The 13,756-nt window shown below is 49.9% G+C and overlaps 1 protein-coding gene across 2 annotated transcripts in view; it reads left to right on the plus strand.

Moving 5' to 3' along the window:
• TSPAN2 (tetraspanin 2) overlaps positions 1-13,756 on the plus strand; it is a 55,299-nt gene that overhangs the window by 12,478 nt on the left and 29,065 nt on the right. For both annotated transcript variants that reach the window (XM_036101606.2, XM_036101607.2), the window contains exon 2: positions 3,698-3,800. In XM_036101606.2, the coding sequence (XP_035957499.1) occupies positions 3,698-3,800 (103 nt within the window). The remainder of the gene's footprint in view (positions 1-3,697; positions 3,801-13,756) is intronic.

The raw sequence follows: 13,756 nt of genomic DNA on the forward strand, positions 1-13,756 counted from the left end.
CCTCGCTGTCTGGCATCAGGGAGCACTCATGCTCCCGATTGATTCCATCAGAATGAATAGCTCCCGTCTCCCCTCCCTCAAGGCCCTGCCATGGGCTTTCCAAGATGGTAGCAAGCTAAGAAGAAGCCATGGGCCATGCATGGTCTGCCCCAACTTGGCCTTTTCCAACCTGATTCCTCTCTGCCCAAGACAGGCTCCAGGTAAGGAAGCGAAGCCTTACCCATGCAGTTCCTTCTGTCTGGTGTTTGCTTCTCCCTCCAGTCCTCCCCTGCTCAAGGACGTCAAATTCATTCTTCAAGGTGTAAATCAAAACAGAATGTCTTCTGCTGAACACCAGCTGTCGCGCTTTGGGCAGTGTGACGCTCTTCCACTGAGCACACTTCCTGCATTATATTACACGTACCCATTTATGGGATTAGCTCCCATGTGAGACTGTGAGTCCTGGCTTTCATCATCGATTCCCTGAAGCCTAGCACATCCCCAACCTGGACCACAGTTGATTCCTTGAAAGACAGGGAGGAAGGGGAAGGAGATGAGAGTAGGGGCAAGAGAAGGAAAGGGCAGCCTCTCATTCCTTACTTGTTCTAACGTTGCCTGAGGGGCAATGTTGTGGCTGAGATTAAGAGAAGAAAGAACGGGGAACAGAGGGGTTTGGGTCTAGAAGGGGTTAAAATTTTTCGTGGGCCTGAAGGCTTCCCCCACATCATTTAATGAGATGTCTCTTCCAGGGCTTGGGATACACAGAGCAATGGGACTTCATAACACTTTAGCCTTGCTCACTTTGCTCCTGACTGGTCTGGAACTGGGGTGAATTTTTTCAATTCAATTCCATTTCTAGGGTGAGGCAGATCAACCAAAGCCCAGTGACCAGAGTATTACAGGAGCCTTACAGGAATGGTGAGTTTGGAAAGACCAAAGGGCTACGTGGTCTCTGTTGATGTCACTTTCCAAAGCAGTGATCGCCGTTGTCACGAGCAACCTCAGGCCGGACGGGTCCTCACCCACGTATTCCTGACACGGCCAGTGGCTGTGTGCTGGGAGGATTCCCTCCACACAGTGATGACATTCAGTTAAGCCACAGTTTCCTTGACCCGGGAGGAAACCCGTGTGGTTTGGGGTTGGGGGTGTGGATGAGCAAGCGCAGATTTTTTCTCGTTGCCCCGTGGCTTGAAATTGCAACCTCTCTTTTAATTTTCCATTATGCATCAAATACATCTGTGCCAGAAGTGGACAAATGTATTCCGTCTGGGAGGATGATCCCAGACAGCAATAAATTAGAGTCTGTGTACAGACATGCCAAAAATGTGGCCGCGTGGTAGGGTGTCCCTGGGACCAGTCACCTCCTCCACAGTCTGCTTGGTGGCTGCAAGCCTTGGCCTGATGCCTCTGTCAATAGATTTTGCTTTGTATTTGGAAACTGTCTTTCCATCAAGTCACCGCAGAGGCAAGAAGGGGCGGGGGGGGTTGCCTGTGTGGCTTTGCTGGGCATATCTGTCCCAGGTAGCCTCGGGGAGCTTCCAGGACAGTGCCTTCCCAAGGGCATCACTCTCTTTCCTGCACAAGAACAGCAATGACCTCAAAGCTGGTTTCCTCCCAAACTAGAACACGGCCCAAGAAAACCCTCTCCACTTTTTCTGGATTGAGCAGATAAGCTACCATATAATGCATCGAGAAAACAACATTTTTTAAATGTACAAGAGTAATTAAATGCTTCATGCGGACAATTTAAAAGATAGAGTGAAAAGAAAAAAGCCACCTGTAATCCTACCTTCAAAGATAAATACTGTGAATGTTTTAGCATGACTTCTTTCAATATTTTTCCATGCCATGCTACCCTTTTAAAAATGCAAAACTCTTTTAAAGCTGGTTGAGTCCAGCTCCTTTAGCTGTCCCTCACATTATCCAATTAGTGCTTTCCTCTGAGTACTGGAAACTTTTACTTATTCCACATGAGAGAGTCCAGCTGGTTGAGCTCTAGCCCCTCTGACTCCTCACTGAAGTCACGCCGCTCTTCTGAAGAAGCTGGCCTGGAGGGGACAGAAGAGAATGACTAAGGCCTTCTATAAGTCCAGCCAGAGAACCCCAAAGGGCAGCCCCAGGTCTTGATATGCAGCCCTGCTAATAGAGGGACCCTGTGTACAAAGGGCTCTGGTCTGCCCCTGACTTTGATACCATTTTTCCTTATTAAACCTCTACTTGTCTGACTACATCCTGTCCTGTTGCCAGCATCTGTGTCTGCTCTTGGGACAGGGACAGGTACAGCCTCTAAACTGTTCATCTGGTGACAGGCTAGGGACCCCCACACTGTTGGGGGTCAGGGACAGGGACAGCCTCTAAACTGTTCATCTGGTGACAGGCTAGGGACCCCCACACTGTTGGAGGTCAGGGACAGGGACAGCCTCTAAACTGTTCATCTGGTGACAGGCTAGGGACCCCCACACTGTTGGAGGTCAGGGACAGGGACAGCCTCTAAACTGTTCATCTGGTGACAGGCTAGGGACCCCCACACTGTTGGAGGTCAGGGACAGGGACAGCCTCTAAACTGTTCATCTGGTGACAGGCTAGGGACCCCCACACTGTTGGAGGTCAGGGACAGGGACAGCCTCTAAACTGTTCATCTGGTGACAGGCTAGGGACCCCCACACTAACTAGATGGGTTGGCAGAACCAGGAGGCAGTCTTTATATCTGCTTACTTCCCCGTGTGACTTGAGTCCAGAAGATGCCCCGCGAATGTCTGTTGCTTGATGGACGTGATGCAATTCGGGATGGGTGTTTGTGGTGGGAGCCTGCCGGCAGGCAGTTGCCACAATCCTGCATGATAGAAAAGACCGAGCGTTGATGCGGAGCCTCACAAAAGCCCTCAGAGTGGCCCAGAGGAAGCAGGCGATGAGTCTACCAACCACTGCCTGCACCAGCCACACGGCCTCACCGTGAGCAGCAGAGCACGCAGACCATGCTTTTTCAGAAAAGTATTTTTTCCTTTCTCACTTTCCATGGAAACTCAAAATAGCAACCAAAAAAAAAAAAAAAAAAACCCAAAACAAAACAAAACAAAACAAAAGAACGGCCGAGCTCCCTCTCTGCCTGCAGAACCATCCCCAGGCAGGACAGTGACCGTGGAGGGCCCGGGGAGAAAGTGCCCTAGATGTCTCTGAAACAGCTTTCTAACTGGCCCTGCACACTCCCGAGGTGTGGGCAGGTCCTGAAGGTTGTGTGTTTCCTTCTAATTTAGAAGAGCGGGTTTCCACCAGGTCTGAGAGTTCATCTTGCTGTTGGCAACCCAGAGGCTGAAACACAGTCCCTCTCACAGTGATGCTGCTGAGGAGGTCTGGGGTCCCCAGCAAGGGACAACAGGGCAGGGGGCAGACGCCTTCCAGGGGGACTGTTACTGGAACATTCTTTTTGAGACGCCTCCCCGGGCTGTGCTCTCTATACTCAGCAACCACAGGGCAGCCCAGCAGAACAGGGACAACTCAGCTTGGCATCAGGAAACCCCAGTTCTGATAATCCCGTCAGGGACCTGGGGGGCTTTGAGCTCATCGTTTCTCCTCCTCCAGGAAACATGAAGGGCAGACAAGCTGATTTCTAAAGGGATAGCCTTTTCCAGCCTCAGCACTCTGTGCCCCAGCCCACTCCTGGGCTATGTGTACCCTGTCCCCTTCCATTTGCTAAAAACCAGTGTTGTTTCCCTTTCAGTTGGCAGGGTCTGCTGTCATTGGTTTTGGACTATGGTTTCGGTTTGGAGGCACCATCAAGGATTTCTCATCGGAAGACAAGTCCCCAGAGTATTTCTACATGGGTGAGTGATTTCAGCGTCCCTGAGCTTTAGCTGGAGCTGCCCCAGAGGCTTAGAGAAGAACCTGCACCTGGACTTCCGTGGGAGGGGAAGTGAGGAGGCAAAACTGAGTCCTGGAGACTCTATCTGGCCCGGGGGCTGGAGGGGCTATGTGGTCAGGGCGGGGGAGGACCCTGCACCCCTAGCCTGCCCGCTCCTCACATGGTTCATCGAAATCAAGAAAGACCAGTGTGGGAGGACAGACCCACTGTGCTTCTTTCAGCCACCACTCATTTCCAAAGAATTAGAAGACTCCTTTTTGCCCACTGAGCGAAGTGGATGCACCACAAAGTCAGTTACACATCCGTCCATCTGGGCTGATATGGTCCCTGCCGAGTGAGGGGTTTATTTGTGATCTTGTATTTTAAGTTGTCCATGAGGGAGATATAATTCCAAGTGAAGAGACATTTCAAGGTTCAGAGGTACTCACTTCCTCTCTAACTAGAGACTGCAAAGGGCAGGGCTCCCCTGGGGATGAGGTTGCCTCCCCCACAGCTGTGGGGACGGGGTGAGGGGTGGGGGGGTGGCCTGCAATTCTGAGACAATGTGGTAAATAGGGGCTGAGCGTTTCCCTGGGTTTAGTCCCTCTGATCTACTTCTCATCCTCTTCTGCGGGCTGTCCTCACTCTCCAGCCGAGTGCACCCAGACTCTAGATTTCAAAAAGCCTGAGACCATTGTCACTACAGGTCATAGCCCTATGTGTCTGGCCATTCCAAGGTCTGCACCAGCCACAGAGTACATAGAGTATGGGGAGAAGCAGGGTCCTGTGCAGGTCATTTGCTCCCGGTTCGAAGAAAAGCAGCGTCTGCTTCCTGGGAGGGAAGGAGCGCCCACGCTCACTCCGAGCCTCGTAAAGGGCTGCCCACAGCTCTGCTGCCTCCTCTTCCCAGTGCCCTTCCCAAACCCGAGCCTCCTGAAGAGAGCAGCCGTAGCAGCGAGGATACTTCTAGAAGAAAGTAACCACAAACCTACTATAAGATGGGCGGCAGTAAGGACAGTCCACATTTCCTCAAATCTTAGATGCAGTCTTTTGTAAAACACACAGTTATTTTAAGTTCCACTAAGAAAAGAAGAAATGCTGCCAATTCAACCATGACATACCATAAAATATGCATCCTAATTTTAGGGACATTAAAATGTGAATATGTCCAATGTATATTGAAATTGGTGAAACACGCTGAAAGAAGCATGGAGATGGGGACTCTCCAGAGTTAGTTCAGAGTTCAACAAAGTCATCAAGGACCGAGGTTTTTTCCATCTTTCCCCTGGCCATCCTCGGGATGACCTCAAATGCATCCCCTCAGGTTTAAAAGATAGTTGCGGTGGCTCCAAGTATCATATCCTCATACAGCAATGTCCAAAAGAGGGGGAAAGAAAGGAAGTTTCAACTCACATGGCCCTTTTTAGGAATGAATACAACCTTTGTCAGAAGACCCCCAGCAGACCTCTCCTTGCAGTCTTGGCCAGAACTGTACTGTGTGCTCATGCCTGAATGAGGCCTGGCCAAGAGGAGGGCTCCTGTGACTGCCCCCTGTGACTAAAGGAGAATCACCCTGGGCTTGGGAAGGGGCCCAGGCTCCCCAGAGGGCCCCTCACACTTGGACAAAATCAGAGTTTTGTTACAAGAAGAAGCAGAGGAATCTGCCATCAGACTTAACACTGAAATGCTCTTTTCCACCCACATGGTTTCCAGGTTACACACACCCCTCTGTCCAAAGCTAACACACATACTTAACATATTTCTCCTTGAGGAACTCCTGGCTCTGCGAACCTTCTCAGAAGCATTCTCCATCCCAGAGCAGGCCCCAGTGCCCCAGGACAAAGCTCAGCATGTCCTGGTCCTGCACCACCTCCAGGGGACGCGCAGGAACGGTCAGAGGAAGGTAGCAGAAGGAATGCATCTCCCCTCGTGTTGCTCATGGTCCCGGGGCAGCTTATTTCATAACTGTTCCCTGTGATTTCTAACTCCACTCGGCATTGTCACATCTCAGTGCCCACTGGATTACCCACAGCAAAGTTTTGATCCCGCCATAATGGGATTCTTGCCTCTACAGACATATGCAATAATAAATAGCAGACAATAATCACAAGCATATGTTAAGTGCTAATGAGTGGTACAAACAGAATCACTGAATTAAGAAGTGAGAAGGGGCACCTGGCTGGCTCCGTGGGTAGAGCATGCAACTCTTGATCTCGGGGGTCGTGAGTTCAAGCCCCACATTGGGTGTAGAGCCTACTTAAAAAAAAAAAAAAGATTCTGTGTGGGAACAGTGGTGGTATGTGCCTGTGACTTTAGCAGTCACATTAAAAAAGCATCACAGATTCAGGAGAAGCTTCTAACAACCACCTGGCTGGCTCAGTCAGTACAGCATACTACTCTTGATCTCAGGGTCATGAGTTTGAACTCCACGTTGGGCCAAGAGCTTACATTGAAGAAGAAGAAGAATGGGAAGAAGGAGAAGAAGGAGAAGAAGGGGAAGAAGGAGAAGAGAAGAAGGAGAAGAAGAGGAAGAGGAAGAAGGAGGAGGAGGAGAAGGAGAAGAAGAAGAAAGAAGAAGAAGAAGAGGAGGAGGAGGAGGAGGAGGAGGAAGAGGAAGAGGAAGAGGAAGAGGAAGAAAACACTGGGGGCCAGTGGGAGCCAGCGGGACAGGCCTCAAGATGGAGGGGTGCTTGAATAGGGCCTCAGAAGACAGTGGGTTTCAGATAGACTGAGTTAGGGAGAGCCTTATTCAGGACTCTGAGTTAGCACTGGCCAGTGTAAGGCACGCAGTTGCCCATCATTTCTCTAGCCAGAGGAAGAGATGGCTCATCATTCAGGATACTCTTTTAGGGGCGTCTTCCTAATCTAGCTCCTCCAACTATATATAACTGATCCTCAGAGTGAACATTATTTTCTCTCTCTACTCTGAATTCAGTAGTTACCTGATGATGTCCTAACACGATGTCAGTCCCAACAAAACGGTGAAAATCTTTTGCTCCTGAAATTCAGGCATATAGAGGTTCAGGGTATCAGCCTTCAGTCTGTCTTCTCTTCACATGCTGTTGGCTCTGCACCGGAACCCTATTTATCTCCTCTTCCTCAGGTAGGACTCGCAAGACTTTCCATCAGAAGCTGCTTTTGTGCCCTCGGGTGGATGGGGAGGAGTCCGCCCTTCTTTAGAACCAAAACGTGGGAAAACATCCACCCGTTCACTTACAGGCAGACATTCTCCTTCAAGTTGTTTGGCAATAACTAACTGCCAAACACCCAGCCACCTACCGCCCTCACCACCAAGGTTGAGGTTGAAAGATGTAAGTCTCTATAATGTAATTCCTGAGCTTGAACTGGGAATTTTGGGCCGCAGTAAAGAAAAGCCATTTTTATAAGACCAGGAAGACCTGGGTTATATGAAAAACATGTAAGAAAGGCTGTCTCCCTTTAAGATGAGGGAGACATCCCAGATGAGGATAAACATCTGGCCATCTAAAAATCTCTTCATGGTGTTTTTAATTTGGGGATTTCATCAGGTATTTGGGTTTCTGCAAACATAGTTATGCATTGAAGCAGGGGCTCCTCTATTCTTTCCCTCTTTTTTTACAGGCTCTTCCATTTAGGAAAAAATATAATCTATTCATGGGTACATCAGCCAGCCTCTATAGTCCTGGGCTCTGGAGTTACACAAAAGAGGATGAGAACGCTATACTCGCTCCCATGTATCTTTGCGATCTATTTGAAAAGACTCACAGAGTTAACAATGTAAATTCTAATGGAAACGAGCGTGTAACTAAATGCCAGCTAAGTGGTATTTGCCGTGGGTGCATCAGGGGTCATTCTAAACCAGCGAGGCAAGGATCTGATTTAGGTTTGAAAGACCAGGCTATCATCAATGAGTGGAAGGCAAACAAGGACAGCAGAGGTTGTTGGGCAAAGACTGCAAAGGCGCATCCACGGGATGGTGATCAGCAAGCCCAGGCTGGGCAGAGGACTCTGGTTGGAGTGGAACAGATTGGGGCAAGGTGGGAGGTAGGATTAGAAGTGCTAGGGAGGGAGGGAGAGGACAAACACACAGGGCCCTGAATGTCATTTGGTAAAGCAACAGAGGGATAATTCAGGGTTTGGGGGGAGGTACAATCGGCGCTGCATTTTAAAGAGATTATTCTGGCAGCAGTGGAATGAGAGGGGAGACAGAAAAGAACATGCTAGGTGACTGATACCATCAGACAGAAGGGCATCAGCGTGGTGGTTGTCAACAGTAGGAACTGTGAAGAAAGAGACAGGAAGACAAGCAACGTTATTAAACGTTATTATTAGACAGTATTAAAGTCAGGGACAGAAGGAATCAAAACGATCAAAGATATCAGTGATAGAAGAATCAAGCCTAGCAGGAATAATTCATGATTCTCAGTGGGAACCTGAGTTGCAGAAGGAAGGGCTCCTGCTCGGGGCGGGGGGGGGGGGGGGGGGGGCGGCGCTGTGAACCTGAGGTGCAGTGTGGGGAGCACCCTCTGTCCGCGTTGGCCCACAAAGTGCTGATAGCAATTTCACACGTGTCGATTTGGGTCCAACGTAAGAAAACTTTTTCATGTTTTTATAAGCCCAAGAAACTGAGCAGACTCCCACAATAAGAGTGAACTTTCCCCTACATTGGTATTTACTTAACCACTAATGTGGCAAAAATCAGAATGGAGTGTTTGTCAATTCGGGAGGTTCCAGGGCTGAGTAGGAGGGGAACTAGTTCCATGCAGACATTCCAGATCCTATTTGCTAATCTAAACTGAAGCAATATGAACGGCCCCAGATGCAAGAAATGTCATATCTTGATGGACAGATCTGTCAGGACTCTGTTCATCACAAGTCACAGAAACTTGACACAGGCTATCTCGAACAAAACAGAAATTTCTTGACTTGCAAAACCGAGAAGTCCAGGATTCGTGCTCGTCTCGGGGGTGCAAATGATGGGGTCGGAGTCCAGCCTGTACCCGTCTCTTCGCTCTGCTCCCCTTTGGCTCCGTTCTCGGGCACGGTTCCTCCAGACGTGCTAACATGGCTGCTCACAGCTCCAGGGGCCGGCTCCCTAGGAACCCTGGCAACGGAGGTACCTATTTCTTTCATTCCACCAGCTCCGACGAGAACCCTGAGCCTCACTCTGCTTGGCAGTCTTGGATCCAGGGCCTGTTCCCACACCAGTCATTGGGATGGGCTCATTGGCCCAAGTCTGGGCTTCACATCTGCCTTAAAGGCTAAAGTCCACAGGGACTGAGCAGAGAAGGTTTGTTTCTCTCACAGAGATGAAGAGGAAGTGAATGCTGGCTAGGGAAAACAACAGTCTATACGGCAGGGCCTGAGTCCTTCTAGTGTGTTCTTGGTGGCCTGGGGCATGGATGTGGGTTCGCCCACCCTTAATTCTTCCTCAGCCACACCTCCCCTCCCCGGGTCTGCCCTTGAGTGGCCGGTGGTGAAGATGCTCGTGGTCAGTGCTCCAAGTTCAGGGAAACATGTTATCAAGAATGTTAGCACTAGGGGCGCCTGGGTGGCTCAGTCGTTAAGTGTCTGCCTTCAGCTCAGGTCGTGATCCCAGGGTCGAGCCCTGGGATCGAGCCCTGCATCGGGCTCCCTGCTCAGTGGGAAGCTTGCTTCTCCCTCTCCCACTCCCCCTGCTCATGTTCCCTCTCTCACTGTGTCACTCTCTGTCAAATAAATAAATAAAACCTTAAAAAAAAAAAAAAAGGAATCTTAGCACTAGGTAGAATAAGGAAACGGAACCAGTGAGGAAACAACGGGGGTTGGCAGTCAGCCATGGTTTTCCAGCTCTTCGTGGTGGGGCTCAGCCCACAACCCAGGTCTGCCGACACCCCGGCTTGTGCTTGTTCTGTTTCCCCTGGACAGTGGCAACGAACAGTCCTGGGAAGTCAGAGACCTCCTCTCCACTCCAGATATTTCTTATAATATAAATGGAGCCATATACATGTGTGCAGAAATTGGTATTTCTTTCCTCAATAAATAATTGTCTAGATAGGAAAGATACCTGCTCTCTGGCAATAAAACAAGAAGAAAAATACACCAGGACACCATTTGTGGACTTAACAGAGCAAACGGTGTGAGGTAATAGGACTTTAGAAAAGAAGCAGGCCCAGATTTTGGAAAATCTCGCTTCATGTCACAGAGTGGCAGTCACTGAGCTGTGTGTTTTCTTTTCAGAATAAGTGCCAGAGCAATCAGCCCATGAAACTCTTATCACCCCTTTGTTAAAGAGTGTCGGGGAACAGACACACATTCAAGTGGCTCTTAAAGAAATAGAGCCTCATGGCCTAGAGTTCCCTCTCTGAGAGGGACCTCGGGAACACACGTGGCCTAGCTCCCTGCTTCTGGGCAGATGACTGCCAGGCTTTATAGAACTTTCTCTCTGTCCTTGGTGGGGGGATGCTTTCCTGTCTGGGATCCTTGCTTCTTCCTTGTGACAGAGAGAGGTTCCCTTCTTGTGGTAAAGATCCACCCTGACGTCACAGCTGGGGACAGGGTGGAGAGATCCAGCCCTGAGCCCTGAGGGGAGCAGGGGCTGAGGGCAACCAGACTTCCACCTGCCGCCCCTTCTCAAGGTCCTCTGAGTCCCGGCCAAGGTCTGGAGGCTGGTGCAGGATATCTGTGTCCCTGGAGTGCTAACATGGAGAACGGAGAGCCTGCCAGAGAGGAACTGCTGGGATAACTTGGGGTTTCCTGCACTCTCTCCGCTGTAGACTCTCTCAGCAAACTCCTGGGGGGAAGCTCCCCTACCCTCTGTCTTCCAAACTCCACCAACCTGCCCCTTGGACTTCCTGTTACAGTCCCTCTCCAGGGGCTGCCTCCTGGAGGGACAGACACTGCAGGGGGCTCTTTCCAGGAGTGCTCAGTGGGGAGCCGGCCCCTCAGGCCTCAGAAGCCTGGACAGGGCGCGGGTGCTGGAGCGCATGAAGCCGTGTCTGTGAGCTGAGGACGTTGGCAGGTTTTCTCCACGAAGGGGCTGCCCTCACAGACAGCAACCCCTTGGCTCTCCAGGGTCACAGGCTGACCCGTAGCTGTCTCTCCCTGTTGAATTCAGAGTCCGGGAGCCTGGTTGCAATTGCGCCTGGACGTTATGTGTAAGGAAGGGTTCCAGTGCTGAATGCTGAGGAGCTGGCTTGCCTTTTTCAAAACTCTGACTCACTCCGATCGTATTTTTTTACTTCTTGGTTTTCAGTTGTACCTGAGAGTCGTGGTGGTTGCGGAAGAGAGGTGCTATAGCTTACATGGTTGAGAGTTTCTCCAAAGCACTTTTACAAGTTAGATTATTATTTCCCTATCACAGATAATGAAACTGAGGAAGAAGATGTACTTAAAGGTCAGTCGACAGGCGGATCTCTAGCTCCCAGCCCTGTATTTTCAGAGGCAAACCCAGACATCGTCCATTAGAGACTCCGCAAGCCCTTTTCTGAAGGAAGAAGAAAGAAGGGCACCCTCGTGACATTTATAAATTGCTAAGTGAACAGCCTTTTAGCCGAGAGCCCCCATTCTTCTGAGTTCCCACTGGAATTGTGCCAGAGGAGTTAGGCTGTGTACCTTGGAGCAGACTCCCTAGCTCGGGTCCAATTTTGCCCCTCACAAGCTGGGCAGTCTCTGGCAAACGCCTTAAATTCTCCGTGTCTCAGACTCCCGGCTGTGAAATATGAATACTAATAATCCACAGACCTCATAGCGTGAGGTAACAGAAGAGCACGCTTAAGCGCAGCACCTGTTGTGTAGGTTGGATTATTCTGATGTAGGTAGGTGATTGTGCTCCTCAGTAAAGGAAGGAGCCAGCCTACAGCAGGCACGATTACACGGGAGGATGCGAGAAGGAAAGCCAGATAAAGGAGTGAGTGCTTTAGATGCCGTGTAGTCAGAATGAGAGACTGGTTGATCACATTGAGGCTTCTCGGGAGGCAGGTTCCCGAGCTGATGCCTGTCAGGGGCACAGTGTGGGTGCTGCACAGAGAGGCTGAGGTGCCAGGAAGTGGCAGTTGTCACTCTAGGGCTGGATGACTCCGTGACTCATACATGTTAAGCTCCATACAACAGTACTCAATAACGATAGCTGTTATTTACATAGAGCTCAAGTCTTTACCTTCCCCATAAGCTAAGTCCCGTCCCGTATTCTAGATACATATAAATTATGTGCACCCAGGGCAAGCTGGGAGGGAGGGAGAGTTGCCCAGAGGCAGAGAAAAAACATTCTTAGATGACAAATGGTCATTAGCCGGGTCTGTAAAACCGTCTGCGGCCAGAAAGCCACGGAAATTGATGACCATGCCACTCTTCAGTCCTATAAAGGGGGGGGTCATTTTTTTTTTTTTCCAAACCAATTGATTACATTGATTTACATATCACAAAGAAAGGTAGAGAACTTGAGCATTCAGTGTGGACTATGTTCTTGGTGACCTACATACATTATCTTTTTAAATTCTTACAACCATATAAAGTAGGTATTTTTTCAGAAGAAACAGAAATGTGGAGATGAAGAAACTTAACCAAGGGCACACAACTAATGAGTGACAGAAGTAGATCACAAGATCTGACTCCAAAAACCATGTCCTTTTCATCTCAACACACTGCTTCTGGTAAATTCAATAAGCCGTCAGCTTAAAGACCAGAGAAAGGAGATGGGAAACTATAGCAGCTAACACTGTTGGGAGCTAGAGAGATGCAATCTGCAACAAATTATGGAAATTAAATATATATATATATATATAATGTATATTATTATGTGTATGTATATTACTTGTATGTGAAACAGGACAAAATTCCTGAACCATTTCTGGGAGAGGATGTGCCTTAACTTGTTTCAGAATGAATTGCTCCCAAGACATTCTGAATCCAAAGGGGGGAGTCCTTTTAAAATGAGTTGGTACAGACAAGGCTTTTTGGTTGCTGGGGAGAGGCCTCAGGAACTGGAGCTGCTGGGTCAGTTCCAGGGTGTGTTTGCTCTGAGTTCTAGGATTCCGGTTGGCCTACTATACAAATAAGCAGATTTTCTTGGGGTCGGGGTGGGGTCATTATTCTAGAAGGACAAGGATTATTGCCCGAGGGTTGAGTGAGCTTGTGTGCAGCTCGGGGAACAACTGTGTCCTCCGCAGGCCCCACGCCTATGTCCACCGCACCCCAGCCTCCCCAGGAGCAGCCCTCTTTCCCGTGTTCCAGACTCCCAGGAACCGTTCTCGGGGTGTGCAGCCGTGCGCTCATCTGCCCGACCCTGAGAGAGCGCCACCCTGTGGCGGCTCGCTGGGGGTCTGTTGAGATGTATTCCTAGCATGTATCTCTCAGCAAAGATGGGCAATGGCAGACCTCCAGGCTGATCAAGAATTCTGTCTTGTGCTGGGCATATTCTAGGTGGGGTGAATAGGGTTAGTTGGTGGACTTAAGTAAACAGAGAAAGACAAATATGAGAACCCGCAAAAGCACCAAATGGAAAAGAGCAGGGCCAGGTCAGGTCGCGGTGAATTCCCCTGTGGCCGGAGCCCAGGCTCGAGAAAGATCCAGGTGGGCCCGGGCCCTAGGCTGTAACTCTGAGCAGAATCTGTAGAGGGAAATCAAGGTAATAAGGCCGCCCGCGAGTGAGACATTTTGTGAGGGGACTGAGTAAGGTGAGGGTGTCCCCCTGCCTGCAGCCTGTTGGGACAGGACTGGAATCGGGTCTCCAGGCCTGACCCCCGGAAGCAAAACAGAAATGGAACCCTTGCCTCGCCTAACAGGCTTGTTCGAGAAGCCAGTGAAATGATGAAAATGAAGGAGCTTTGAAAAAGAAAATGTTCGGGGCGCCTGGGTGGTTCAGTTGGTTAAGCGACTGCCTTCGGCTCAGGTCATGATCCTGGAGTCCCGGGATCGAGTCCCGCATCGGGCTCCCTGCTCGGCAGGGAGTCTGCTTCTCCCTCTGACCCTCCTCTCTCATGT

The sequence above is a fragment of the Halichoerus grypus genome, chromosome 5 (genome assembly GCF_964656455.1).
Source record: "Halichoerus grypus chromosome 5, mHalGry1.hap1.1, whole genome shotgun sequence".
NCBI classification, from domain to species: Eukaryota; Metazoa; Chordata; class Mammalia; order Carnivora; family Phocidae; genus Halichoerus; species Halichoerus grypus.